General features: G+C 34.6%; 4 protein-coding genes across 4 annotated transcripts; 2 read left to right on the forward strand and 2 right to left on the reverse strand.

Annotated features, from left to right (window-relative positions):
• The first annotated feature begins 669 nt into the window (after window positions 1-669).
• On the forward strand, window positions 670-8,797 carry LOC105134620 (Eukaryotic translation initiation factor eIF2A family protein). The gene is made up of 14 exons (XM_011039095.1): window positions 670-835; window positions 1,139-1,220; window positions 1,323-1,677; window positions 1,962-2,148; window positions 2,782-3,016; window positions 3,094-3,162; window positions 3,724-3,825; window positions 3,948-3,988; window positions 4,895-5,028; window positions 5,960-6,023; window positions 6,116-6,212; window positions 6,298-6,392; window positions 8,196-8,218; window positions 8,304-8,797. The coding sequence occupies exons 2-14, from the start codon at window positions 1,181-1,183 to the stop codon at window positions 8,401-8,403; spliced, it is 1,542 nt and encodes a 513-aa protein (XP_011037397.1). The 5' UTR covers window positions 670-835; window positions 1,139-1,180; the 3' UTR covers window positions 8,404-8,797.
• Window positions 8,798-10,060: 1,263 nt separating this feature from the next.
• On the reverse strand, window positions 10,061-12,724 carry LOC105134621 (mitochondrial ribosomal protein L51/S25/CI-B8 family protein). The gene is made up of 4 exons (XM_011039096.1): window positions 12,619-12,724; window positions 11,919-11,998; window positions 10,737-10,843; window positions 10,061-10,590 (listed from the first exon to the last, which is right to left on the reverse strand). The coding sequence occupies exons 2-4, from the start codon at window positions 11,996-11,998 to the stop codon at window positions 10,418-10,420; spliced, it is 360 nt and encodes a 119-aa protein (XP_011037398.1). The 5' UTR covers window positions 12,619-12,724; the 3' UTR covers window positions 10,061-10,417.
• A 1,871-nt stretch (window positions 12,725-14,595) lies between these two features.
• Window positions 14,596-16,042, forward strand: LOC105134623 (senescence-specific cysteine protease SAG39-like). The gene is made up of 2 exons (XM_011039097.1): window positions 14,596-15,031; window positions 15,308-16,042. Exons 1-2 carry the CDS (start codon window positions 14,596-14,598, stop codon window positions 15,898-15,900), a joined length of 1,029 nt encoding a protein of 342 aa, XP_011037399.1. The 3' UTR covers window positions 15,901-16,042.
• A 1,334-nt stretch (window positions 16,043-17,376) lies between these two features.
• EMB2777 (Sas10/U3 ribonucleoprotein (Utp) family protein) lies at window positions 17,377-25,339 on the reverse strand. The gene is made up of 17 exons (XM_011039098.1): window positions 25,246-25,339; window positions 25,026-25,165; window positions 24,685-24,776; window positions 24,249-24,336; window positions 23,634-23,785; window positions 23,295-23,435; window positions 23,022-23,158; window positions 21,658-21,745; window positions 21,268-21,447; window positions 20,357-20,536; window positions 20,187-20,264; window positions 19,898-20,037; window positions 19,675-19,816; window positions 18,776-19,059; window positions 18,510-18,570; window positions 18,340-18,408; window positions 17,377-18,218 (listed from the first exon to the last, which is right to left on the reverse strand). Exons 2-17 carry the CDS (start codon window positions 25,135-25,137, stop codon window positions 18,093-18,095), a joined length of 2,070 nt encoding a protein of 689 aa, XP_011037400.1. The 5' UTR covers window positions 25,138-25,165; window positions 25,246-25,339; the 3' UTR covers window positions 17,377-18,092.
• Between the last annotated feature and the right edge of the window lie 1,258 nt (window positions 25,340-26,597).

Raw genomic sequence — 26,597 nt, forward strand, 5'->3', positions numbered from 1 at the left:
AAGTGATTTTTTAATTTATTTTTTATGACATGATTAAATACTAAAAGATAGTTTTTAAATTATTTTTATAAAACTGGTAAATATAAAAAATTAATAATATAGAAAGAAACAATTTTTCTTTGAAAAAAACTAGATTTTCTCCCATCTAGCGAAAGCCACAATATCTAGACACTCAGAAAATGTTCTGCTAGTGCTGTTGTGCTTATAAATAAATAATTAAGTTAGAATTTTCTCTCTCAAAATAATAATAAATAAATAAATAAAGAACAATATTCTTAAAAGGAGGAAAAAAGATTTTCATTTTATTATTTTCTTCAAACAGAAAACAATATAGTTTCAACATATTTTCTAGTTTTTTGAGTTAAAAAAACATCTTAAATCTTTAAGAATTGAATGAGTTCCTGATTTTTCACTAGAAAATAAAAACTAGAATAGGACTAGAAAACTAGAATCGAAAAATGAAAAATATTTTCAATGTATCCATAAATTCTTTAAACAATAATGCCTGAATTTTGTTTATAGTAACCCTATATTTATCCGTGAGGAGGGAAACATAAGGATTGAAATGATAATCTTCAAACAATAGGAATTAATCTATTAATTTCTTAAAAATAAAGAACTAAATTATAATTTGCTCAGAGTTCTTCTTCTTCTTCTTGTTTTTTTTTTTTTTTTTTTTTTTAAAAATGAGAACGAGGGACTAGCCTATAACAAGCGTCCACTCCCAAGCAATCACTTCCTCCGGCGCCGTTACTAGGTACTGCGATCCCACTCCAATTCTCGCAGCCGGCGGTCCACAGAAATACAATTCCGGCTACTCACTTCCCAAGTTAAGGTACCATCTTTCTGTTTGGTTCCCTAGAATTTGCAAGGAAAACAACGATAAAAAGAAAATTAACACCCCATACCACCAAACAGCTCTTTAATTTTTCCCAAGTTGTTTTCTATTTTAATCAATCATTTCATGCATACCCACTATTGTAATTCATGTAGAACATACAAAATCTCAATTTTTGCTTGATTTAAAGTCCAGTGCCTAGCTCCTTTTATATTAGCTTAATTGTAGAAAAGACATAAAAGTTGGAGTCTGTTTGGAAAAAAACAATGAGAACCCATTGTTGATTTTTGGTTGATGCAGGCGGGATTTTATCTGAGCGGTCTGTAGTTGGTTATATAAGTTATGGCAGCTAAGGAAACTGCACCTTCCTTGGAGATTTTAGGTACTTATCAGAACAAAAAGACCGTTCCTTTATGAGTTTTAATATAGCTGTTCATTTTATTGCTTGTTTTCTTATGTTTCTGTTTGCATTCTGTTGTTACAGTTAGAGGACCAGAAGGGTGTTTTGTGTGGAATGGGCCACCATTTGGGAATGATGAACCAAGTGTTAAGCTTGAGAGAGTTCCTTGTAGTTGTGCAAAGTTTAGTGAAGATGGGTCTAGACTTCTGGTGATGAAAAGTGATTTTGTTATTAGCATCTATGATTGCAGTAGCTTTAAGGAGATTAAATCTTTCCAAGTTCCCAATGTTCTCGCTGCTGTGTTGTCACCTTGTGGGACTTATCTTCAGACTTTTCAGAAATCATCGACACCACAGGATAAGAATCTGGTTTTGTGGAAGATAGAGAGTGGTGATTCTGTTTATCAGCAATTCCAAAAGAACATGACAAAGACCACGTGGTAATATATACTTTTAGCTGACTGTATTTTTAGAAGAAAGTTGTGAATTCAAAATACATTTTGCTCATTTTTATATAAAATTGTTCATTATCATTGTAGTTTTCCATAATTTCTGGAATCATAATTTGATGATACTGTCTTGTTTATGCTGAAAATGGGATTTTAAAATATCTTGATCTGGATAATCTCTCCCTCTATCACCCTCTTCCTTCCTCCTATGTGCTTGCATGTAATTTGATATTGAAGTTCTTAACTATGTAATTGTTTATATGTGTGCCCTTCAGGCCCTCTATCCGATTAAGTTCTGATGAAGCTATTGCATGTCGGATGGCAACAAATGAAATACAATTTTTCGATCCCAAAGATTTCTCTAAAGGAATTGTTCACCGCATAAGGGTTCCCAGGGTGGCTGCTGTTGAGCTTTCAATGGTGCCAGGGTCTCATGTGGCAGCATTTATCCCAGAGTCTAAGGTGTGTGTTCCATGCTTCTAGGCCAAGTTTAAGGAATGATTTCTATCCATGTTAAGTAAATGTGTAATCAATGATTACATCATTGCATTTACATGCAAGCACAACCATATCTTAAACACAATGTTGTCATGCATTGCACTGCAAACTGGATGCTTGCAGTGGTTAGTTTTTCTGAATAAAAGCTATTGAGAACTTTGTATATTGATATTGTCGACTACTGCATCGAGAATATAGTTTTTCTTCCAATCATGGTAAAATTTGGGATGCTGAAAGAAGGATCTTTTTTTTTTAAAATTGAACTTTTCCCAATAATTGATCAAAACTTCCAAATTCTGGGAATTGTGACTGGATAAACTCATGCTGTATTATCACCAAAATATAGAAATTTTAGGTTCAAATTGATGACATTGAATTTTCTTATAGTAAGATTCTCATGGTAAATTTGTCAACATACACGGTGCTTTCCGGATTTGGCAAATCCAATATTTGGCTCATTGTATATTTAGACAGGTTATTTCAATATGCTCCTGACAAGTAGGATGCAGATATTAAATTGGTTTTCAGATTTGGGTGTCCTTAATTGCCCTTCTTCCTTGTGATATTTTTTTTTTAATTAATTGTTGGATCATGTAGGGTGTTCCAGCCAGTGTTCAGATATTTTCTTGTGGGAAAGAAATGCAAAGTCAGCCTGTTGCTCGAAGGAGCTTTTTCCGATGTGATACAGTGCAACTGAAATGGAATCGTGGTTCTACTGGGCTTCTGGCGGTGGCGCAATCAGATGTTGACAAGACCAATCAAAGTTATTATGGAGAGTCCAAGCTGAACTACCTTACAACCAATGGGTCCCATGAGGGGCTGGTACCTCTACGTATGTTCGGGATTAGTTTTTCAGATTTTTAGTTGTCTGCAGACACTGTGACTTTTTATTGTTTGATCCATGAACAGGTAAAGAGGGGCCAATTCACGATGTTCAGTGGTCATGTTCTGGTTCAGAGTTTGCTGTTGTTTATGGATGTATCCTTTTTCCATGCATATAGTGAAAGATTTGTTGCATTAGATCCATGTTGTCACTTTTATTAAGGTAAGCAGTCATCTGGAGGACTTGTCTAAGTAACATGAATACATGGACCCTGCTAGTAGATCTTGTTTGCATGTAACTAAAAGACAGGGGCTGATACCAAGTATCTACTGTCAGTGATTTGGACATCTATAAAGTGTAGAGGAACTTTGATATGAGAACTCAAACCCTTGAGGGACAAATCATATTGTAATGATGACCTTGTGCAGTTGGGTTTTCTCAGAGGTGGATTCTCCAAAATAGCAAACTTGTGCCATGTTATTCTGGTAGATTTCTTTTTGAATAGTTAATTTTGCATTTCTGTGTTTGCACAGATGGATTTTTTTTTTCATATACATATATAAAAAATCTTTTCTCATGTCTGAACATTTAAATCAGCTTTAACAGTTTAGAAATGAAGGATGCAAAAATTTACTAGTCTTCAACTCAGATTGCGCTCATTCACATTTCTGTCTGAATTACTTCCACAAATTTTGTGCTTCCTTGACCTATTTTAGTTATGCCTGCAAGCGCAACATTGTTTGATAAGAAGTGCCGTCCTCTACTTGAGCTTGGAACGGGCCCTTACAATACTGTCCGATGGAACCCAAAAGGGAAATGTATCCTTTGGCAAATATTGTTCTTTTAGCTAGCTGTATATTTTACAATTTGATTAACTTAAAGCACCTTTTTCTTCATTCTATTTGTGTGATATATGTTTCCTTAATTCTTTGGTTTACAGTTCTATGCCTAGCTGGTTTTGGTAACTTACCTGGTGACATGGTGAGTAAGTTCAAGTTGATTATTCTCTAGCAGTTTTCTTTCGGGTTGAGATTATTTGAACTAACCCTTCCTCTCATTGAAGATTGTTTTTCCTGCTAAATCATTTTCCAGTTCCTCACTGTCTCTTCTATCATTAATGCACAAAATTTGGGATAATTTAATTTTTGATCAGCTCATTTGTTAATTAGTGAAAGCCCTAGGTCAATAACTCTTTTGTGTGCTTCATTTATGATGAGTTAAAATATCTTTTCTCATGTTCCTTGGGAAGGTCATAATTCATATGCTCTTGGTCTGGGATTTCTAGAGTTTTTCCACTATTCTTCTCTTCATTTCTTGGTAGATTGAGATGTTAAACACCACATAAAAATGTTACCGATTGTCTTTTCTTCCATTAAGCTTTGTCTTTTTGACCCTCTTCTTTCTTTATGATACTCTTGGAAGGAGGAATGCTTGTGTGTTTCTTTGTAACTTAGAGCATTCTCTGGAGATACCCTTTGCTTTTTTATAGGGCTTTGTTTTTTGTAAATTGGGGGGTGGGGGTGGGTAAAAAAAAAACTCCTTTCTTTCAGTTCTATGTGGGGGGGTTCCCAGAGCTTTTTTGTTCAATAACTAGGATTATGAAGCTATTGAATATGGCATCTATTATCTTCTTATGTGCTTTTTTCTCCAGGCAACTCTAGGTTTCTTTCCCCTGGGTTGGGCTGAAATTGTGCAAGACCTCTGCCTTGTCTTTTCCACCCAAATTTAAATCATGTTAATGTTTAAGATGCTAAGGATGACAAAAAAAAAAAAAAAAAACTCCTTTTTTTCAGTTCTATGTAGTTTGACCTATTTTGTGCTTTGAGTAAGTAATTAGGTGATCAAGTTCTTTCTTATTCCTCATCTTATGCTTGAATAAAATTTCAGGCTTTCTGGGACTATGTGGACAAAAAAGAAATTGGAACAACCAAGGCTGAATGGTCTGTAACAAGTGAGTGGTCCCCAGATGGGTGCTATTTCATGACTGCCACAACAGCTCCAAGACTACAAGTTGACAATGGGTATGATCATTGGTTGTGATTTTTGGTTCTTTAGTCATGCTTGCCATTGCTGATAATTAGAAGTGTACCAAACCTGTACCCATATCTTGGATCAAAAGTTGGAATTCATAGATCATAATTTGATACCTTTAAAGTTTTGACTACTGATTAATAATGCTATTTTACCATCACAGAGGAAGTGCTTTCATCCTTTCTTACATATATTCTTGTTTCTGATCTAAAACACATTTGGTGATACACTTGTATATTGTTTGTCTGGTGAAAATCAAATTCACGCAAATGGGATTGCCTTCTTTCATCGAACAGCTTGTCAAACACTTCCAATTTTGGCTGAAAATTGAAATGTTTAGCAATAATGAGCAGTAACCTTTTGTTCAGAGGCACTTCAAGTGCCATGGCTTGGTGCCCATTTGGAATTAAGGTTGAACCTGCTTTTCGTTAAAATTTGAATTTTGTTCAGCTTCAAATTAATTGTTTTAGTGTTTTTGGATTGTTTGTGCTGGTGTCATAAATGAATTTAAAAAAATAAATAAAAAATATTATTTTGCGCTGGTGTCATAAATGAATTTTAAAAAATAAATAAAAAAATATTATTTTGATGCATTTCCAAGGAAAAAACACTTTGAAAAGCAATCTCTACTGTACTCCTAAACACCTGTGTTGAAACAATCAGTAGTTTAAAGCTTTTATGCTTGATGAAATACTTTTTTAGCAACCTCTGTTTTTGATCGAATAGCTTAAGCACAGCTGTAGAGCACCATTGCTCAGCTTTGCGGTGTCATAGAGTTGAACAGTTCAGTATTATGTATGGTGTCAAAGATACTGTATTTATTTTTGTTTCTTATACATGCAAGAGGCTTGGACGTACATGCATCTTATAAACTTATTTGCCAACAATTCAAGAACTGATTTCTGAATTATGTGATTGAAGGATTAAAATTTTCCACCACAATGGGTCACTATACTTCAAAAAGATGTTTGATAAATTGTATGAGGTTGGTATTCTAACAAGTTACTGGTTTTCTTGAACTGATCATGCTTCTATATTGTCTGATTCAATCTTTATTTTGTGCAATTACTTCTGAAGGTTGAGTGGAAACCAGAATCACCAGATAGATTTGGTGAAATTGCAGAACTAATCAAGTCTGTTGATTCATTAAAAGTCACAGAAACCAAATCTCAAGGTTCTAACAATACTTTAAACCCTGATTTGATAATGAAACATTTCCTTATAAATTTTTGGGTCATGAACACATAATTATTTGTCAGGACAAGGTGCAGCCTCCAAGAAAACTGCCCCTGCTCAGAAACCTGCTGCTTATCGCCCTCCACATGCTAAAGCTGCTGCTGCTGTTCAGGCAGAGGTATAGAAACCCACCTACTATCCTTTTAATTAAGCTGGTCATTTCTTAAAGAATCACGAGCAGGTTAAAATTTGACTGTTGTATGGGTCTGTCTTTCTGCTGATTGTGAGTGGAATCTCCACTGGTAAAACTAACTTTGTTCTTAATCTTCGATCACGTCTTTTGGTAATTAACTACTACACTAAATAAATTGTTACTTTTTTTTTCCTCCTTTATTTTAATTCTATCTTTTTTTTTTCTTTCCATGCATTTTTTCTTTTCATTAAATGCTTTTTAGCTTTTATTCTTTCAATTTTATTCTTCAATACTTTCCTTCCATTAAATGCTTTTTAACTTTTATTCTTTCAATTTTATTCTTCAATATTTTGTTGATTTAGAATTTGTCGTTATAATTTGTTTTGGTTGAGATTATCGTAATCTCAAACAAATGTTTGGGTATTTGATTATTGCTCAATTTTGCAAATGTTTATTTTTTTTACCATATTATTAAATAAAAAATAGTTTTAAAAGACAAAAATTTTAAACTCAACAGGGTCCATGATATGGGTTGCGGGCCTGTTGAGTTAAACCGTGAAGCCCGAGTCATTCCAATAAGTTATTGTCTCAATATTAAAAAAAAAAAGGGTATTATCTTGATTTTTTTTTTTAAATCAAACCATGCTTTTACCGGTTGTCCTTGTTGCTTTTGGACTCGTCAAGTAGACTAAATCACGTAGAAGCAACTCTTAGACGAGTTAATTTTAAAACCGGGCTAGGCAATGAGTTGGGTCAGGAAGTTTTAAGGTTGACTTGTTGGGTCTGGTTTAATAACAATGCCGTATAGGTTTTTTTTTTAATTCCATCTTCCAATTGAATCGTTTTTGGATTTCATTTTTGAACATTTGATAGATTTTAAATTGTCCTTCATAATTTATTTCAGTTTGTATTTTTTGAGGTCATCACAGTCTCGAACAAACATTTTAGCTTTTGATTGGTGTTTAATTTTGTAAGCATCTATTTTTGTTATCGTATCATTAGGTAAAATATAATTGTTTTTGTTTAAAAACAAAGTTGTTAAATTCGGTAGAGTTCATGATCCAGGTCGCGGGTTTGGTGGGTTAAGCCACGAAGCCTGGATTGATCTAATATGTTATTTGTTAGGTTGGGATTAATAACAATATCAAATAGTTTCCCGTGGCCTAGACTTTTTCTTACGTTCATTTTTTTTTTATCTAATCCACAACTTAGCTCATGTTGGGGAACTAGTAGGAAACTAAGAGCATTGAAATATGAGTGTCTGAGTACCCTTTTAAAAGGGTTCTTTGTATGCATAAAGAAATACATTAAATGCCACTTTTGACTTTGGTATTAATGGGAGAATAGATGGCTTCAATTGCTCAAGCTTTTAATACGTGGTTTCTGTAAATTATCCATTGGCCTCTCAGGAAAAAAAAAGCATTATATAAGCAACTCATGGCATCCAGATTCTTGGCCCTTTGAGAGAGGGAACTTCTCTCCATGACAACCATTGTTCTGAAGCCCTACTTACAGTATTTTTCTGCCTTTTGCTTTTGTTGACTACCAAATTTTGAAGATTTTATCAGTGGAGGAAGTAAATTGGCTATTGAACTATACCAAGTATACAAATCATTGGGTTCATCTTCTGCATTGCCGTGGCAAACTGATGGCAAACTTCCAAATATACTCAGCTCGATTTTTAAGCTATTCTTCCTTGGCAATTATTATTACAAATATTACAATTTTGCTTGATTCGATTTAATTAGTTGCTTATGTTCTGATGGTTTTCATGTTCTGCAATGACAGTTGTTTGGAGGAAGCTCCACTGAGTAAGTACATATTCTGTTTCCATGCTTGCATAAACAATGTTTTCAATTTTGACAAAGTTAATACTCATCAATGACGTTAATTCAGACAAATGAGCAAGAATGCGCTGAAGAACAAGAAAAAAAGAGAGAAACAAAGGGAGAAGAAGGCCACTGAGGCTGGCACAACTGCTGAGGGTTCATGGTAGAATACAAGATTGCCGCTGGACCATTTTTAAACTGCGTACTGAAGATTGGATGTTGATTCCTGCAGAATTGACACTGGACCACATTTGAACGCAGTGTTGTTCCTAACTGGAAATTTAGGCCTCTGAAAGAATATGAGGTGTCAAATAGAAGCATACACATGCTTTTCTATTTGAAATTTTGTTGGACGACTTTATGTATTAACGCAAAGGGTTTTGAGCTGCTTGTTGAGATTTGTAACGTTATGATAACATCGTTAGCATTGTGCTATGTTGTCGCTAGTCGATGGATGTTTTGGAACATGTTAGAGGCAGGATGTTTTGGAACATGTTAGAGGCAGATGCGTTTGTCATCATCGTCATTAATTGACAATTTGTAGTTTTATATATGCAGGAGGCTAAATGCTGAATATTTAATTGCACAGATACGTGGTATTTTAGATTTGTTTGTTTTTGAGGTAGTTTTTGTGGTTATAGTTTGAAAAAAAATGTAGCTAGAGGTTAGTTGGATTTAAATATATGTTTGATAAAAATTATGATGGTTTATATATAGTAAAAAAAAATATATAAAATATTTGGTTGTGATTGTTTTTTAAAAATATTTTTTATTTTAAAATATATTAAAATATATTTTTTTAAAATTATTTTTGATATTCGGTTATCAAAATAATTTAAAAATAAAAAAATTAATTTGAAATAAAAAATAAAAAGTTTTTAAATTTTTTTAAAAATGTTTTTGGAATATAAAAATGAAGTAGCTTTTTAAAAGTATTTTTTATTTTAAAATATATTAAAATATTTTTTTATTTCTTAAAAATTATTTTTGATATTATGATATCAAAATAATTTAAAAATATATAAAAAATAATTTAAAATAAAAAATAAAAAGTTTTAAAATTAAAAAAAAAATTTAAAATATAAAAATGAAGTATGTAAAAACTTTTAACTATGTAAAAACTGTATTTTAAATTTAATTTTTTTGCGAGTTCCAGTTGATGTATTACCAATTTTTTACACTGGAAACACAAACTAAACCTAAACAAACGGACCCTTCATCGGGTTCTTCTGCAGATGTTCAACGATCATTGCCAATGCTGTGAAAGTCCGCGAGCGTGTTTGTAGCGGTCTGCAGTAATTAACCGGAAAGAATTTGAAAATTTTCACATCAATGTCGATCTTGAGAGGAAAGTGGAGGATGGACTTTTGAACAGAAAAATTAGGCTTGGCATGTAAGGCCAACCTGGGAACAGGGGTCCTCGTCTTGTCGCAGGGGTGTGATTCTGCACGGCTGCTATGATTGCGCACCATCATCCAGGCAGGCATCTAGACAAAACGCATTTGTCTTACCACAGACTATTATTTCGGTTTTTCTTTTCTACTTAACATGGACTGTTTCCAGAGGTTCAAATCTTCTTGTTTTGGGAGAAGAGATTCATGTGAATATCAGTTCTTGAACCGTTGTATAATGTCTGTTCATTATGATAAAAAGAAAAATACATTTCATATCAGAATATGGCTAGAACAGTAAGTGGGAATTCCCCCCTAATAGTGGCTTTGTTGCTCACCGCACATCAACTAGCTGCAACACCAGCTAGACCTGTGACAGGAGAGAAAAGATACAGGGGAACCTGGGACTCCAACTTGTACGAAGATAGGGAAATAAATGGAAACAAGTAGCAGATAAGAATCCCAGTTTGGTCAAATAACCTTTGAATTCACATTAGAATCCCAATAAATCCTATTAGTCGTGACAATACACTAGGCTGGTAAATAAGAGGATAACTGAATTTTATCGAATGGGATAGATATGCAAATGTCGTGTCTTTTAGAACAAAACAAACTGGGACTGAGTCTAGGGCCAAAGTTTTGGAACGTCTAAATTATGACCGGAAGTTCAAGCTAACCCAAAAAAATACATTACAGATGACTTTCACTTGATCCCGGTGCCAGCATGTTATCACAATATCTTCATGAAGCTAACGCCACGCGAAATTGTAATATAGAATGTTTTCGTGCTTCAAAATCTAACATCAGTCGTCCATGTACCCTGTACGCTAGGGTGTTTGGTCACATGCCTTGTTGGCAGTTTTTTCACTTTTCTTCCCAACGCATTCCTTAGCCTGGTAGCATGAAGAAGTACGTCTTCTGATGCCAAATTCTTCACACATACCACCCTCTCATTTTTGTTCTCTGTTTGCATGCCAAAAAGAAAACATTGAAAAGGCTTTTCCAAATAAATGAGCACAGACACATTCATGTTGCGTAGAAGAATTATTATTTAGTAGAAATAGACCCTAGTTCTCGTATTTATTGTTGTGTGTGAGAGAGAGGCTTACTGTAAAAAGCCTTCAAACATGGATGCTGACCGCGAGAAAGTTCAGTGATCACCTCTAGTTGTGGATTGCTATCCTTAAATGCTGGCAGGTTTGACTCTATGAAGGCCCTGCCATATTCATAATTAAATCGATAACTACATAGAAAAGCCAGAGGCCAGGAAAATCAGCAAGGGTGCTATAAGCACCAAGGACCTATAAAGGTCAACATCCATCCATGAGATTAACACAAACATACAGGTCATATATATAGAGTTCACTTACAGGCTGTTTGAAAACTTCCAAATTGAATAGAAATGAAATAATTTCAACAGCATTCATCCAATTCTAGTGTTAGAAAAACTTTAAGCAACATAAATGAATTCTACAACCAATCAAAATTAGAGTTTTTTAATAGATTTGCGAATCACACCACTTTGGTTGTAATTTGCTTCAGAATTGACTCATTGAAAAGTAATCCCACCAGGGGTGTGGTTTGCTTCATAATCTCCAAACAAAAGAATTCATTTGACAAATCAAATCAATTCAATCTACTTAAATAGATGAAATTAATTCTAGTGCATAATTGGTTCCGAAGAGCTGTTAATGTTTGGTCCTAGTGTCCATTGATTTTTTCCCCTCATATTTACAAAGTTGCTCACAGATATAGATCTCTATGACATTGAAAAATGGAGATTAGGATAAGGTTTGATGAAAAACATATTTTACCTTCATAAGAACTTTCAGAATTCTTAATCCTAGTTGGAGATGCTGCTGAGTTAAACTAGGATGATAAAGATGAAAAGAATCCAAGTAATACCATCTCCATAGCTGGTTGGGTGGCAAGAACACCAGCCCTGCTCATTTTTCAAACTAGTCTGGGTTAAGTAAATGGATCCTTTGCCTCTATTAAGTTCTATTTTCAAGCAAACCTTCTGCAAACTGATGTCATATCAAATCTTTTACCACATCAAATGGAAAATCTTTTGGTCTACTTCCACACTTCCTAACTACTACTTCAATCTGATCTATACACTTTCTCCCCAGTGCACCCATGGACTTATTTCGAACATGACCAAAACTATAACATTCGACCTCCCATAAGTTGAGTTTAACATGCATTGAATTTGCTTCTAGATTTCTTAGATACAAAAACTCATCACTCAGTGATTAAAACATATGTGATCTATAGGCCGAAACTCATACCTGATACCCCTACTACTTCCTCCCCAGTCACAGTAGCTCACAACCAGCTTTTTCAGCTGCCATATACCTTTCCAAGCCATCTGACATTAGAGAACAATGAGCTAACAACAAAACTTACAAAATAAAAACGCAAAATTTTCTCATTAACAAATGAAAAATCTCTTTATCTTAAAGCATACAAAGTTACAAAAAAAAAAAACCAAACAAGCAAGTGACATGATTATTTCCCATCGAAACAATCACAAATTCCTAAGCCACTCCAATCCAAAATCAGCTTAAAATCAAACAATCCACATGAAAAATGACATTTCTTCACTTCTACAAACACTCCAGAGTTATCATCTCTGAATACTAATCTGCTCTTCAAATGAAAGAAATAGAAAAGGGTCTCTTCAAATTATTAAATCCGCCGTACACCTTCATTAATTTGCACAACAAAATCACATAACAAGCAAAAGAAGAAAAAGGGTCTGTTAAAAACACAATCTTTCAATGAATAAACAAACAGAAAGTCACTAAAAACCCAACATTACCATTCAATTAATAAAACCCATTAAATAAACAAAAAAGATCAGATCTTTTGCTCTTTTTGCACAAAAAAATCAAAAAATAAGCCAACTTCAGAAAACCCAAAAATCCAAAGAGAGCTACAAGGGTGAAAAAGAAAGGTAATTAAAATGAAGCTTTGAGAGAAGCTGACCTTAAGCTTTGTTGATGGGGTTGCGAAGGTTTTGCGGAGAAGAGGGACAGAGCGCAGCTTAGTGAGGTTCTGTGGGGTTTGGTGCCTGGCTGATAACAAAAACTTTATTTTTACCCCCATAGGCTTTTAATGTTTCTCTTCTATCCTTGTGGTCTACAATTTTCTAATGCTACTCCTATTGTTTCAAATACGTTTCAATTTCACCCCTAAACAACAAATAGCTAATGAAATCTATCGATGAACCTACATTTGATTGTTTTCAAATTTCTTGTGATTTTAGATTGAGTCGAAAAAGAACCCCAAGTCACGAGGTCATTGGGTCTCTAATTGTTTTTCAGTTATGTTAATTTGTAGGTCATTAAAAATTTATGAGGTTATTAAATTAACTTGTAGATAATCGAATTAATTTATAATTTTTTTTTTATTATATGAATTTCTTAGATCAATTCGCTCGTTAATTTGCTGAATAGCTATAATTCAACTCGATAATTCTTACGGTAATCTTGAACAAGTGTAGAGTGGAAATCAATTCATCCAATAATATAAGAGAACAAGTCACATAATCCCGATTTTAACCCAAAAATTCGGATTGAAGTCTTAGATTTTGCCGAGAGAAAAAAAATCATCACAAGCAAGGGAGTTCTATATACATGTGTCATGATCATGCTCATGAAATTAAGATTGTAGATTGATTGCCCCTGAAAAATTAGATGATCTTATGTTTAAAGTAAATCTTTACGAGTGAGGAGGGCGACTTTTCAGCGTTTGGTTACAGTTCTATATACATGTGTAACGATACTATTTTAACCCGAAAATTCATGACAGAAGACAGGAAGACAGCAGAGACATGGACGTGAACTCCAAATTAAAGATGAGATTTTCTGCTGGTAGCCAATTCTGGATTTCCAGGCTTCACTGCATCTCAGCATGGCTAACTAAAAACGATGGCAAGTCTTTGCCAGATAAAGTTGTTCAAAGAATTGTGAAAAAACTCCAGGATTGCAAAGTAGGCTGTGGAGGACTTCAAAGGATATTTCGAATAATTTCTCCATTGTCTGTTCAAGCTCGGCTGGCGTACCTGCAATTAGCCTCTTTCGAGGGCAAGGAACCTGTGAATTGAGTAAAATTCTAGTGGGATGTGTCTGATCATAATGCAAAGGTTTCATGAATTCCCTTGGAATTGCTAGGAATGTACGTACCCTATGATAAATGCCTCAAAATTCTGCGAATTTCAATGTATTTCCATCGCAAGGTATCCGAGATGCTAAACATATCAACTTTCAGACAAAGTTTATGCTGAAGGGCCGAGCTTCTTTTACGTTGCTCGAGTAACTGTAATGCAGTAGTATATTTAATTTGAAGAATGAAAGGAACTGCAACATTTTCAGTGCAGGTCATTTGTCTTTTATGATGGCCAAGAACAGGAAGGAAAACTTTTGACTGCTTTTATTATCTGTATGAAAGGAGAACTTTTGACTGCTTTTATTATCTGTATGAGGAGTGAAGATCAGAGTAAATATCAATGGCATCCAGCCATGATTCTCAGCTATTTTCAGATACTTCAACTGAAGTTAGCATAAGCTGCCTGTGAATTTTAACACGGTTAACAAGCCTAGAGACAGCAGGATCCTGCCAAGAATGAAGCCTCCAATTACTGTCAACTCAATTATTAAATACTCAAAAAACATTTCCTATAGGTTCTTTTTTGTTTTGTACTATAAAAACACATTTAGATAGTTGAGAAGATATTTAGCCATGAATCAGAGCAGATTGCACGGGACACTACTACCTGGCCATCCAAATCAAATGCAATTTTCCGGTTACTCTAAGCATCCTGATCTTCCTAAACAAGTGCTTATAGATTCATAAAGCAATCAAATAGGAACATTAGCATACTATATATATAGAGGTTTGCTGCATATGTGCAGCTCATTCATTTCTAGTTAATACAGTTTAACTACATTTTATAGATAAACCATGGTTTTGATATGCAAAAGGCAATGTTTCTTTGCATTCATTCTCATTTTGGGAATGTGGGCTTTTGAAGTAGCTTCTCGGGAACTCCAAGAATCATCCATGTCTGCCAGGCATGAGCAATGGATGGCCACATATGGAAAGGTCTATGTAGATGCTGCAGAGATAGAAAGACGGTTCAAGATATTCAAGGACAATGTTGAATATATAGAATCATTCAATACTGCTGGAAACAAACCATATAAGCTGAGTGTTAATAAATTTGCAGACCAGACCAATGAAGAGTTCAAGGGTGCTCATAATGGTTATCGGAGGCCATTTCAGACAAGGCCAATGAAAGTTAAATCATTTAAGTACGAAAATGTTACTGCTATTCCTGCTGCCATGGACTGGAGAAAGAAAGGTGCTGTTACTCCTATCAAGGATCAAGGCCAGTGTGGTAAGTTTTTCACTTGTCTTAACAGTTTGGATGATTTTCGAATATGGTATCAGAATTGCAATAACCAAATATTTTAGATTCAAGTTCTAGAATATCCTTTGCATCAAAATTAATTTGACATCCATGGAGGCACACGCATGCCTGTAGTTGCAAGGCCAGAATTTTATTCTAGCGCCAAGCAATGCATCCTTACCACTGCATTTATGCTGCAGACTATATGTTACAGTTGTATTAATGTCAAAATATGTCTGCTGGTTTTGTTTGGGACAAAAACAGGCAGTTGCTGGGCCTTTTCTACTGTGGCAGCTACTGAGGGGATCAATCAACTAACCACAGGTAAATTGGTCTCCCTATCCGAGCAAGAGCTTGTAGATTGTGACACCCAAGGTGAGGATCAGGGCTGTGAGGGTGGTCTCATGGAAGATGGTTTTGAATTCATAATCAAGAACCATGGCATCACAACTGAAGCTAACTACCCCTACCAGGCAGCTGATGGGACTTGCAACCCAGAAAAGCGGGCATCTCATATAGCCAAAATAACTGGCTATGAAAGTGTTCCTGCTAACAGTGAGGCAGAATTGTTAAAGGCTGTGGCCAATCAGCCAATTTCTGTTTCCATTGACGCAGGAGGATCTGACTTTCAATTCTATTCAAGTGGTGTTTTCACAGGAGAGTGTGGAACAGAGTTGGACCACGGTGTTACAGCAGTTGGTTATGGCAAAACCAGTGATGGTACCAAATATTGGCTTGTCAAGAATTCATGGGGCACTAGCTGGGGTGAGGAAGGATACATAAGAATGCAAAGAGACATAGATGCCGAAGAAGGTCTCTGTGGCATAGCAATGGACTCTTCTTATCCAACTGCCTAGATACATAGCCCACGGTCTAGATCTGTGGCACAGTCCTTGTGAAAATGCTTATTCTCTATCGTGTAAAAATGCTCTGTAAGAACTCTCTGTGAATCATGAACTTCAAGCCATGGAATATTTCTACCAATATCCCAACAACTTGTTCAAAATTATAATCTACATTTGAATTTTATACAAGCTATATTACTTAATATCCTCTAAAAAAAGATATACGATGATTGACAGAAATGTAATTATTTTTTATTTAAGAACTAAAATCAACTTATATTAAATATTGCAACTTTACTATAATTTTTTTTTTGAAAAAAATAGCTACCGCCTTCAACCTTTTCTCCTTCATTTTATAAATCCTAACCCAGCCACACCAGCATCAATACCAGTCGTGACTCTCGTCTTCCAACAGAATCCCTCAATCAACCCCAAGCAAAAGACGATCTACCCAGAAAAAAAATTAGTGCGGAAACTCCATCATATTCTTCTCCCTGATTTTTCCTCTCAATGAAATCACAGAGAAACTGCTACCAGTTAATGGCGGGGAGAGATGAGGGGTTACTTGTGAAGGAGAAAGCATAACGTGTTTCTGAGTCCACCTTTACATGAATTTGGCACCTTTCCCCTTTCAGAATCGAAGAGATGTGGTTTTGAAAGCAGCAAATTCTTGTTGAAGAAGAACAGATATTAGTTATCCAGCTGTGGGAAGGAAGATCTAGACCCCTGTGAACATGTATATATTTTATATAAATTAACTACATTTATATTTATTAGCGTCACATATATATTTTTTAATTTGTGGTTCCCTTTTTCTTGCATTAAAATTAATTTAAGATTTTATTCCCAGCATAGCTACTCGCGAGCGTGCGCGCGTGTGTTGTGGTGGGCCCTATAAGTATTTTAGACGGGAAGTCTGCTTCCAGTTTTTCGATCCCCTTTATGCGAAGTTCTCTGCAGAACAATTTCTTGAAGAATCAAGAAACATGGCAACGAAAATCAACCATCAGATTTCACCAAATTCAGGCCCAACAGAATTGCAATTGAAGTCTATCTTGATAATTACTTTCACAACTGGTATGTTTCTCAACTTACTCCCCCAAGAAAACATAGATGGGAATCCAGTTCCTACTGTGATCTTTAAAGGTCACCCTTCAATATTCCATGCCTTTGTGATTTCTGTCATCTTTGCTTTTACGGGTTCCTTTTGTTCTCTGATGATTGATAAGAAGCCTAAGGTTAGCAGGTTTTTTGGTTATTTATCAGTGATTTCCATGGTTTCGGTCGTTTCTACTGTTGTTTTTGCCTTGTTTTTAGATAGTTGCAAGTGGGGTTTTCAGGGGAAGAAGCAGGTCATGGTTGAATAAGATTGAATCAAGACATCCCCAAGGCCCTGCCCTTTCTGTGAAAAAGTCTTCGCTAGCCGGCTGTGATTTACAGGAAACCCTAGCTGGATTTATGTGAAACATAACTATGAACTATTTAAGGTTTTTTTTTTTTTTTTTTTTTTTAACTTGGTGTGTAGGCTGGCGGTGTTTTGTGAACTTTATGTTGCTCTATATATCACTAAGCTAAGTAGTAATGAATAAATAAAACTGGGTTGTGTTTTTCTTTCCCCCTTTAGCTTGAAAGAAAGATTGTGGATGTTTTTACTTGGAAGAGATTTTGTAGTTTGCTGTGTCAGATGCATAAATAATGAGCTATTTCTTTCAAAATTATTAAATTACATGGTAATTAACCTTCAAGGAATTGTCAAGGACACGGAGGAATATCTCCTCTTTTAACCTTAAGAAATTCTAATAATTTTGGTTTGGTTGGAGACCAGAAGTGTTCATACTAAAATCAAATAAAACCCTATTGAATTAGAAGGACATGGCAGATTTTCCACCAAATCAAAGATAGAGGAAAAAAAAACTTTTTACATGTCCAAGGAGTTTGAAACAAATCAATAGCAATCCCTTGTTTTTGTTTTAGCAATGTCACGTCTTCACGAAGACAAAGGGAAAGTTTCTAAGATTTTATGCTCGAAATTCTGGCTTTCAAACATGTAAAGCTTGAATCATCAAGTCAAGCAGTTTTCAGGAGGAAATTTGTCTTAAAATAAGATTTTAAACTCAACACCTCCATGGTACAAAAGAACAAGTGCTTAATTTCAGAGTCTGATGCTTCGACTTTCATGATACAAAAGAACATAGTGCTTAGTTTCAGAGTCTGATGCTTCGACTAATTCTTGCGTTGATTCCAGAGCTTTCACCACCATAAGGACCAGAAGGTTTCTTGATCTGGCGCACTTGTCCTAGTCGCCGCTTCTGTGCTTTATCATGCTTTGTCTGGGTAGAGAGAGTGGGGGAAAAGTAAATTAATAATTCAAGGAAAATCCCCCAGGTGAAAAATAGAAAGATGTGAGAGTAATCTATCATGCGGCAAAATAAACAAAAACAATGAACGTACCCTGTATTTCTTCCTCGGATTTTTTGTCAACTTGTTGCGCGGACGTGTTAGCCCTCTGTTCTTCTCAATCTGGTGTCATTAAAAAAACAGAAAGTGCGTATATTTGCAAGTCAATACCAGCAGGGAACGATTATAGTTGACAAAAGATGGTGAAATTGAGGCATTCTTGCCTGATAAGTGATATGACGTTTTCCATCAACGGTTTCAGGCAAGGATGGGGGTGCTGAGGTCCTGTAAAAGCAATTTGACAGTTTAATTACATAAATTGACTGAATGGTTTAATCTGAGTTATCTTGGGCAAACAATTTGACGATTCAAGTAACAAGCAACCGCCGCAAGTTCAACTCTCAGAAGGATCCCTGCACTTTCTAGCCAGAGCAGGTACAAGAGCATCGTTTGATTGTAATGTTCAAGAACAGTGACCACGTAAACCAACCTCGTGTAAATCTCAGCTTTGGCAGCGAGTTTGGCTGCTCGTTTTTGCTTCACTTGTTCGTACAAATCATCTTCTGAGGAATCAACATCTTCATCCATATCATCATTTTTGTCAGGCTCAATTGCAAGTTCATCCTCAGACATAATTCCAGCATCATCCTCAGTCCTAATTCCAGCATCATCCTCGGTCTTAACTCCAGCATCTGCCAACACTCTAAGCTCGTGCTTCCTCCTCCTCTCTCCAATATCATCTCTCATAGGCAAATCATCATCACCAGAAACAACCTACTCACAGAGGAGCAAAAAGAAAAAAAATCACATCTAAATGCAATAGAAAATACTCGGCCCCAACATAATTTACTACATGTTCAGGGTCACTCCATAATAGTGATAAAAAATTGAAATCATTTTCAAAAATTCTTCAAGTAATGTTGAAGAATCAAGTTAGGTATTGCTTGTTGGAATGATATCCGTTGAACCTTCGATCATTTTAATAACGGTTACAGAAAGCAGCAGTTTCTCAATTCCTGCTCCAGCTTCAATTTCAGATGCGAGTAATTAGGATAAATAAAACTCAGCTCAGTATGCACCGAGTCAAAACAATTGAATTTTAAGAGTCTAATTTGTAATGATCCATTTCAAAAGGGTTAAATTTGAAGTAGAATCTTCCAACTCAATTTCTTCTCATCAACTTGAGCAACTTGGGGGTTAATATCAGATGAGCAATCATGTGGATGCTGGAGAATTAATTCCTTTATAAATGATAACTGTTTTCATTGAAACATATCTATCCAGTTGGAGAACCGCTATGTCTACTTCATTTCCAGTCTGTGATAAATTGAAGAGGACATAAAAAGAAAGGGCATGGCTAAGTCACATAAAATAGGATGTAATTATTACCTTTGGCTTATTCTGTTTGGAAATAACGAGTTTGGAAAGTTTCTTTGATCCCAACAAGCTTGTATGTCCATTACTCAATCTATGATTGCCCTTCTCATCATCTACGGCATTGTCATCATAGTCTTCATGGCTTTCAAGCCGTCTGTTCCATTCGATGGAACAAGTTAGTCATCACAAGTCATAAGCAGCTTAAAATTAAGGAGGATAGAAGCAATAAAAGTACCCATTGACTGGTCTTCGATGCTTCTGAGCTTTATCAGGCTTTGAAGAAAAGGAACTAAAGGCTCCCTTCTGCTTCAATTTTTCCTCCAGGGCAGCTCTTACTTTCAACATTTCCATACTTTGTACACCAACTTCATCATTCTGCCAATTTTGAGTCTCTAAATTTAGCCACATGCTAACTCAATTATGCAAAAGCATGACAAACAAAGACAGGAAAGCCAAAAGAAAATGCAATGGGATACAAAGCGAAAGAGCAATTGGGAAATTTGAAACTTGACTTCTTTTTTCACCTTACGCTTGTGTTTCCCTTCTTTGCTATTGCTACCTGTTAAAGACTCTGTTTTCAGCAGCTCAATTGCATCACAAAGCTGCAGAATCAACCAGAAATGATGTCAATTTAAAGGATTAAATTGAAAAGACAATCCATGTCAGGACATTAATGAATTGAATATGTAACAACCTCTGCTGGTTCTTGTGTATCAGCTGAGAGAAGAGACAATTCATGGTCCCTCATGACAGACTGAGATGCCAAAGCTGGTCCATCACCTTCTCTATCTAAGCTTTCAATTGTCTGCATCCCAGGGCTTTTCTTCAGAAACTCATCGAGTTCTGATGGGAGATTCTCATCGAGTTGCTTCATCTATTGAGAGTAACATGCAGTGAGAAAATTGTGAGCTGTAAGGTGCACACCTCTTAAATAGAAAGAAGCAGGCCACATCTCACAATGCAAAAACAGTAAGTCACTGGTCCTTTATACCATCACCGCATGCAAACATGATATTTATGCTCACTGAAACCTTTCCTTTCACAAAAGCCAATAGAAAGAAAATAAATTTAGCAGTTAAAGTGCCAACTAAGGGATGAACACTCACTAGATGATAATTTTTAATTAATTAACCAGCATAAAATACCACTTTTGTATCCACATGAACTGTCAGATGAATAGCACAGATGCATTATGCCAACCCCACTGACTGTGCAAGCTTTAGAGTTTGAGGGAAATTTAACATGCAATCTGTTCCTTATGATGAAAAACAAGCTACCTTGCTCACTCCACGCATGTGAGACTTCTTAATGAGGCACACACAAGCACATAGACTAAAAAAAAAAATTACAAATGAAAGTATCAGGAAAAGCAAATTTAAAGCTAAATGATAGCAAAGATGCGATAAACCAAGCCAACCAACGCTGCAAGTTTTAGAGTTTTTAAGGAAACTTGACATGCTGTTTATTCCTTGTGATGAAACACAATCTACCTTGCGCACCCCAAGCATGTGAGACTTCTTAACAAGGCATGCACACACACACACAAAATGTTCTGTAAATTGAGGTATCGGAAAAGGAAAAATTATAGCATGTAAAGCAGAAAACCTTGTCCAATAAGCCCCTGATCTCTACAAGGCGAGCTATAACAGGGTGATCAAGAACTGGCTGCCCTTCAGACTTCAGAAGAAGATAGAATGTAATAGCTTGGCAATATGACAGCAATAGAAGCTGCTTCACCTCCAGATAGCGCAATCCACTTTCCAGCACGATTCCTCCCACTTTAACCTACAGAAAATATAAAAGCATATGAGATCCTGACAACATATGCTTCCAATAGTGAAATTGCAATATCTGGACACGTGATAACTAGGACCATTGTTGAGAAAATCATTTGCCAAAACATAGCATGATGCTTTGGCAAATGGAACTTGCATTTGGAGCTCCAGTACAAGGCACAAAAAACTGAAAGACAATAGTGACAGAAGAAGAAAGTACCTTCTTTAAAAGTGGATTAACTTTGTTTTCAAGCTCTTCAAGTGTGCTATTGAGCTCAGACAGCAAACCAACCAATTCTGGAGCAGAACTGCAGTAAGAAATGCTAGCTCAGAAATGGGAACCTTTTTATTAATTAAAACAGAAGAGAATATTTGAAAATATGGAATTAAAACCATGGAAAATCAGAAAACTGGTAACAACAAATTTATGAGAGTTGGAGCACCACATTTGTGTCTAACAGTAAGGGCATTCGATTCTTAGAGAACACATGGAAAACACACGACCTCCTCCAACAGCAGACATAAAAGGATATAACAAATCCTTCAGAGCACTGAAGACCACCCATAGATTTCAAATAATATTACATGTAAAAATGGGGCTTCCCATGGAGCTTTTCATGATCCCATTTTACCAACCACAATTCCAAACCACTGAATAGTCCCAAAAAATTAAGCAAATGTCAATAGCATTTCATCAAACACTTGCAGCTATCTCACCTACTTCATTATGTACCTAGAGTTACATGTTAGAATAGTGGGATTTCACCACTAGTTTCACGTTACCTTGTCAGTTCAATAATTATTATCTGCATTCCTCTATTTACATCTTTCCTAGAAGCATAAAATTCATTGTTTAACCAGGAAATAGAATGTAGATAAATACATTTAACAGCAGAGAAGAGCAGGGGAGATCCAATAAAATAAGGAAAAAATTTGAAGGGTGAATCTGAGCATCTAATCCAAAATTCTCCTCTCATTGCTAAGGTATTTTCAATAAAGTTGCTCGAAATATTTGAACAATATCATCTGGCTTAACATGTGAAATTTCTTTACAAATACTCACTTCACCAAAACTTGATTCTGAACAAAGATTCCATGGGAAGATCTTTTACTATTATAGTTTCATAAGTAATTGGTTCTTCCCTTTCAGGCTCGAAATATGCTTTTCCCTTACAAATTATTTTCCTATTTCTTATTTGAGGAATGCTAGCAGCATTCACTCATTAGATTATGACATGTCTTATGTCACTTAAAAGAAATACCTAGAAATTGATAGACTTTTCATATTAGAAAGTAAGAACAAAGAAGAGTGTTCTTTATTTTTTTGAAATAGAAAAATATGGTCATGTGTTTAGCCAGTTTCTAGGTTATTTCTTTTAAGTGGCATAACATGTGTCATAATCTAACGAGCAACTGTTTCTAGCAGCTGTTAAAGAGACTGCTGCAAGCATTCCCCTACCTATTTTACAGCTTTTGTTTCAATAAAAACAACTCAATAAAGAAAAGTCATTTCTTTGCAACTCCAGTAACATGGAAGTGTATAGAACCATAGAACCTACAAACAATAAAGCTAAGAGATTTTACCTAGAAATAATTTCCATTTGCTCCTTCCTTGACAACTCATTCAAATCTTTCTTTAGCTCAAAAGTTGTACCGAAGTCATCGATGGCCTCTTTGCTCAAACGAGCTTTCTTTGCGGTTTTTCCTTTATTTGAGATTTCCTGAGAAAATAATCACACTCATACAATGTCTTTAAAAAGATCTATTCATTGATCCCCTTTGAGATACTAAAACTTTAAGATCTGAATTCACATCACTGTTACTCTGCCAAACAAACAAGACCATGGTTAAGCTTACCCCTAGTGTTAGTTCCTTGTTACTTTCATCTTCATCATCTTCAAGGCCAAAGTCTTCCACTGATAAATTTTTTGCTCTTTCTCTCTGTAATTTCAATACCTCATCCTCCTCTTCCTTTAGGGCCTCATCACTTGAATCTAACTGTTAAACATCAAAATTTTCAAGATATTCCAAAGAGAGCATCAAAGCAAGAAAGGAAAAAAAATATAACATGCACAAACATGTAAATATATAATTCCACCTGATATTAGTCAGCTTAACCGAGAAAATGGTGAGATGTAAAGCAATTAGAAGGCGGATGGGAATGAGAATCATGGCTCTTGATATTTAAATTCTCACCTCGATATCACGATTATCACCACCATGATAATCATGGCTCCTGTTCCCACTCCACACAATATTTTGTGCTTCTTCCTCGTCTTCTTCTTCTTCTTGCAATTCATCATCAAAATCTCCAAACTTTGCTCTTAAGAACTTTTGCTGCTTTATAACTGCAGATAACACGCAACATGTGACAAAATCAATAACATGAAACTAGTTCACTATCTAGCCACTTCAACAGTAAAAGCAGCATGCAGAGTGGTCTTCTAAATTTACTAGTTAAATAAATGATTTAATCAATTATAAAACTGTTATCATTGTGACAAATGCTATTAATAAACAAAAGTAAAATTTGACTGATTTAATGAAGTAACCAATATATAAATTGGAGAAATATATCCCATGCTGATGTTGCAACTTAAAGTTTAAGTTTCACCCTCGCTTAATATATACAATCCATTTGTAAGAAGAGAATAAGAGAGTTCTAAAGAAGGCATACACCTCAGTTCAAAAAAATGAAATATCATTTTTTCAGAGAGATTAATTAATCAAGCAAAGGGTCACTTTTACTTTACATTAGAAACTTTTTCAGCAATCACAGAAAAAAAATCTAAATGAAGTCAAGATTCTTACTTTTTGCAGCCAATCCAGTATCTTGGGAGTCATCATCGTCTTCATCCTCGTCATCGTCTTCATCCTCATCCTCATCATTGTTAATAGCCTGTTAGCAGTATCAACAAGAAAGTGACAAGAGAAAAATGAAATCAGAAAGCACAAAAGGTGGATAACAGTTTAATACTCTTTTAACTCATAGGATGAGTAAACAAAGTTAAAAGCACAATTCCAATTTTTCTCTTTCAAATAAACTCCCAAGAACAAAGCTATAGAAAGTCATCACCAGTCTTCATTCCCCAATGAAATAAGGTAAACCCTTTCACATTTTCAATCTCCTTCAACAATCCAGCAACTAAAATACTTTCTACACATTACACTGACTATACCATTATAACAAGCACATATAACAATTACAGGAAAACTGATAATTTAATTATTAAAAGCAGCCAAAAACCTCATCATCAAAAATAGGTTCTTCCTCGTCGTCACTTAATTCCCCAACATCACCATCTACATCAAGCGGAATAATATCCCTCTGTTTGTGAACTGCAAACATTCAAAACAATAGCAAAAACAGAAACAAATCAAAACCCATGATTTCTTTCCTCAACTAAGCCCTAATCACCCATCAAAACAAATAAATATTCAAACCTTTTTTCCTCCAACACAAATTAAACTCAATAAAGGGACCAACAGCTACATTAAAACCAGTAACTCAGAAAAAGAAAAACACCCCCGCAAATCCCATAACTCAAAAAACATAAACTTAAAGATGATAAACAAGAAGTAACATACAGGAATCAATATCATCATCCATGTCTTGTGGGTCAACATATTCACCACGGGTTTTTCTCTTACTGCTGCTGCTGCTACCGTCTTTCTTTTGACTCCTTCCTTTCTTTGCCATGGCTTTATGAACCCAACAATTTTAACACCTGCAGCATACACCAAAACAAGAGTTTATCAGCTTGCACTAAATTTCACAAAGAAAAAAGAGTAACGCAAAGGAAATTACGGTTGCTTCGTTTGACAGCGGGGAAGAAAGAAAAGGCAAAAACCCTGACAGAGTGTTGAACTAGCTATAGTTCACGCTGCTGGGGTTTAAAGTTTTGTTGGGTTTGTATTTTGGGTTTTGCTAGTGAGCCTAAACTATAAGACATACCGGCTAGAAGCCCACGCTTTTACCCGAATTTTGTTCATCATTATTATTATTTTAAGATAATAGATGGTATTTTTTGAATAACTACCTTAGCTGATGGGTTATAATAATCTAATTTAAAATATATATTTATAGAATATTTAGATTTTTTAATAAAATATAATATATACATTGGGGAAAAAAAAATTATACTCATGATTTTTTTAACAAAAAAATATGTTTTTTTATTAGTACTTTGTTTTCTTAAAAAAATACCAGAAATTAAAATAATTATCCATAAAAAAATAAAATGAAAATATGTATTTCTTTGATGGAAACTCTATTTTTTTATTCATGTTTTTTTATTTTGAAAAAATATGTATTTTTTATCACAAACATCATTTTTTAAATATAGACTTATTATGATTTGAAATTCAAGTTTCAATAAAAACAAATCTATAATTTTTACTCTACTGTATGAAAAAAAATAAAAGAATAGTTAATCTTAAGAAATTATGCAAAAATTTACAATAAAGTTTTTTAAAATAAAGATTTATTATCATGGAATATTCACAGGAACTTTTCTAAAGAAATTTTGCATATTATCTTTACACGATTGATTTTAAAATAATTATTAATATTATCATAAAAAACTACATTTTTATTTGAAAATTACTACATAACTATTATTTAGAATTTCATTCTAAATTAAAAAAAAAATGCAAGGAGGTGCTTGAACCTGGAGAAGGAGTTTGTAAGGGTAATTATTTTTTGTTTGATTTAATTTTTACAAATAAAAATAATTAAAATTAAAATTTTAAAAAATAATTAAAATTAATTTCAACTAACTAGTTTTGATTTGATTTTTTATGTCAAAAGAAACCAAAAAATCCTATATTGTTTTTTTTTTCCTTTTAAAGAAGAGTTATTAGAGCAATCCCAACCGAGCAGCTAAATGAGAAGCCAAACGTCCTTTACCTTTTATTTTTTCACTATTTGCATTCCAACGGAGGAGCTAAACAAATAGCTAAAATGGATATTTGTTTCCTTAACAGCCATTTCTACATTTAATTGTAGAAATAGCCACAATGATAGTTGTTGGCCAACAGCTCTTTTTTTTAAATATAGAAGAAATTTTCTATAAATACATGAAGAAAAAACTTGTAGTTTTAAATTTTTGTATTGTGCCTCATCCTTCTCTCAAATTTAAAAAAACAAGAATCAATTAT

The sequence above is a fragment of the Populus euphratica genome, unplaced genomic scaffold, assembly GCF_000495115.2.
Source record: "Populus euphratica unplaced genomic scaffold, PopEup_1.0 scaffold213.1, whole genome shotgun sequence".
In the NCBI taxonomy this organism is placed as follows: domain Eukaryota; kingdom Viridiplantae; phylum Streptophyta; class Magnoliopsida; order Malpighiales; family Salicaceae; genus Populus; species Populus euphratica.

Coding starts and splice junctions, on each gene's coding strand:
- LOC105134623 (XM_011039097.1), top strand. CDS start 14,596: ATGGTTTTGATATGCAAAAGGCAATGTTTCTTTGCATTCATTCTCATT. Junction 15,032..15,307: donor CAAGGATCAAGGCCAGTGTG/GTAAGTTTTTCA, acceptor GGACAAAAACAG/GCAGTTGCTGGGCCTTTTCT.
- LOC105134621 (XM_011039096.1), bottom strand. CDS start 11,998: ATGGCTTGGAAAGGTATATGGCAGCTGAAAAAGCTGGTTGTGAGCTAC. Junction 10,844..11,918: donor GGAAGTAGTAGGGGTATCAG/GTATGAGTTTCG, acceptor TGAATATGGCAG/GGCCTTCATAGAGTCAAACC. Junction 10,591..10,736: donor ATGTTTGAAGGCTTTTTACA/GTAAGCCTCTCT, acceptor GCATGCAAACAG/AGAACAAAAATGAGAGGGTG.
- LOC105134620 (XM_011039095.1), top strand. CDS start 1,181: ATGGCAGCTAAGGAAACTGCACCTTCCTTGGAGATTTTAG. Junction 1,678..1,961: donor AACATGACAAAGACCACGTG/GTAATATATACT, acceptor TGTGCCCTTCAG/GCCCTCTATCCGATTAAGTT. Junction 2,149..2,781: donor CATTTATCCCAGAGTCTAAG/GTGTGTGTTCCA, acceptor TGGATCATGTAG/GGTGTTCCAGCCAGTGTTCA.
- EMB2777 (XM_011039098.1), bottom strand. CDS start 25,137: ATGGCAAAGAAAGGAAGGAGTCAAAAGAAAGACGGTAGCAGCAGCAGC. Junction 21,746..23,021: donor CAAATGGAAATTATTTCTAG/GTAAAATCTCTT, acceptor TTCTTACTGCAG/TTCTGCTCCAGAATTGGTTG. Junction 20,038..20,186: donor AAGGGAAACACAAGCGTAAG/GTGAAAAAAGAA, acceptor CAAAATTGGCAG/AATGATGAAGTTGGTGTACA.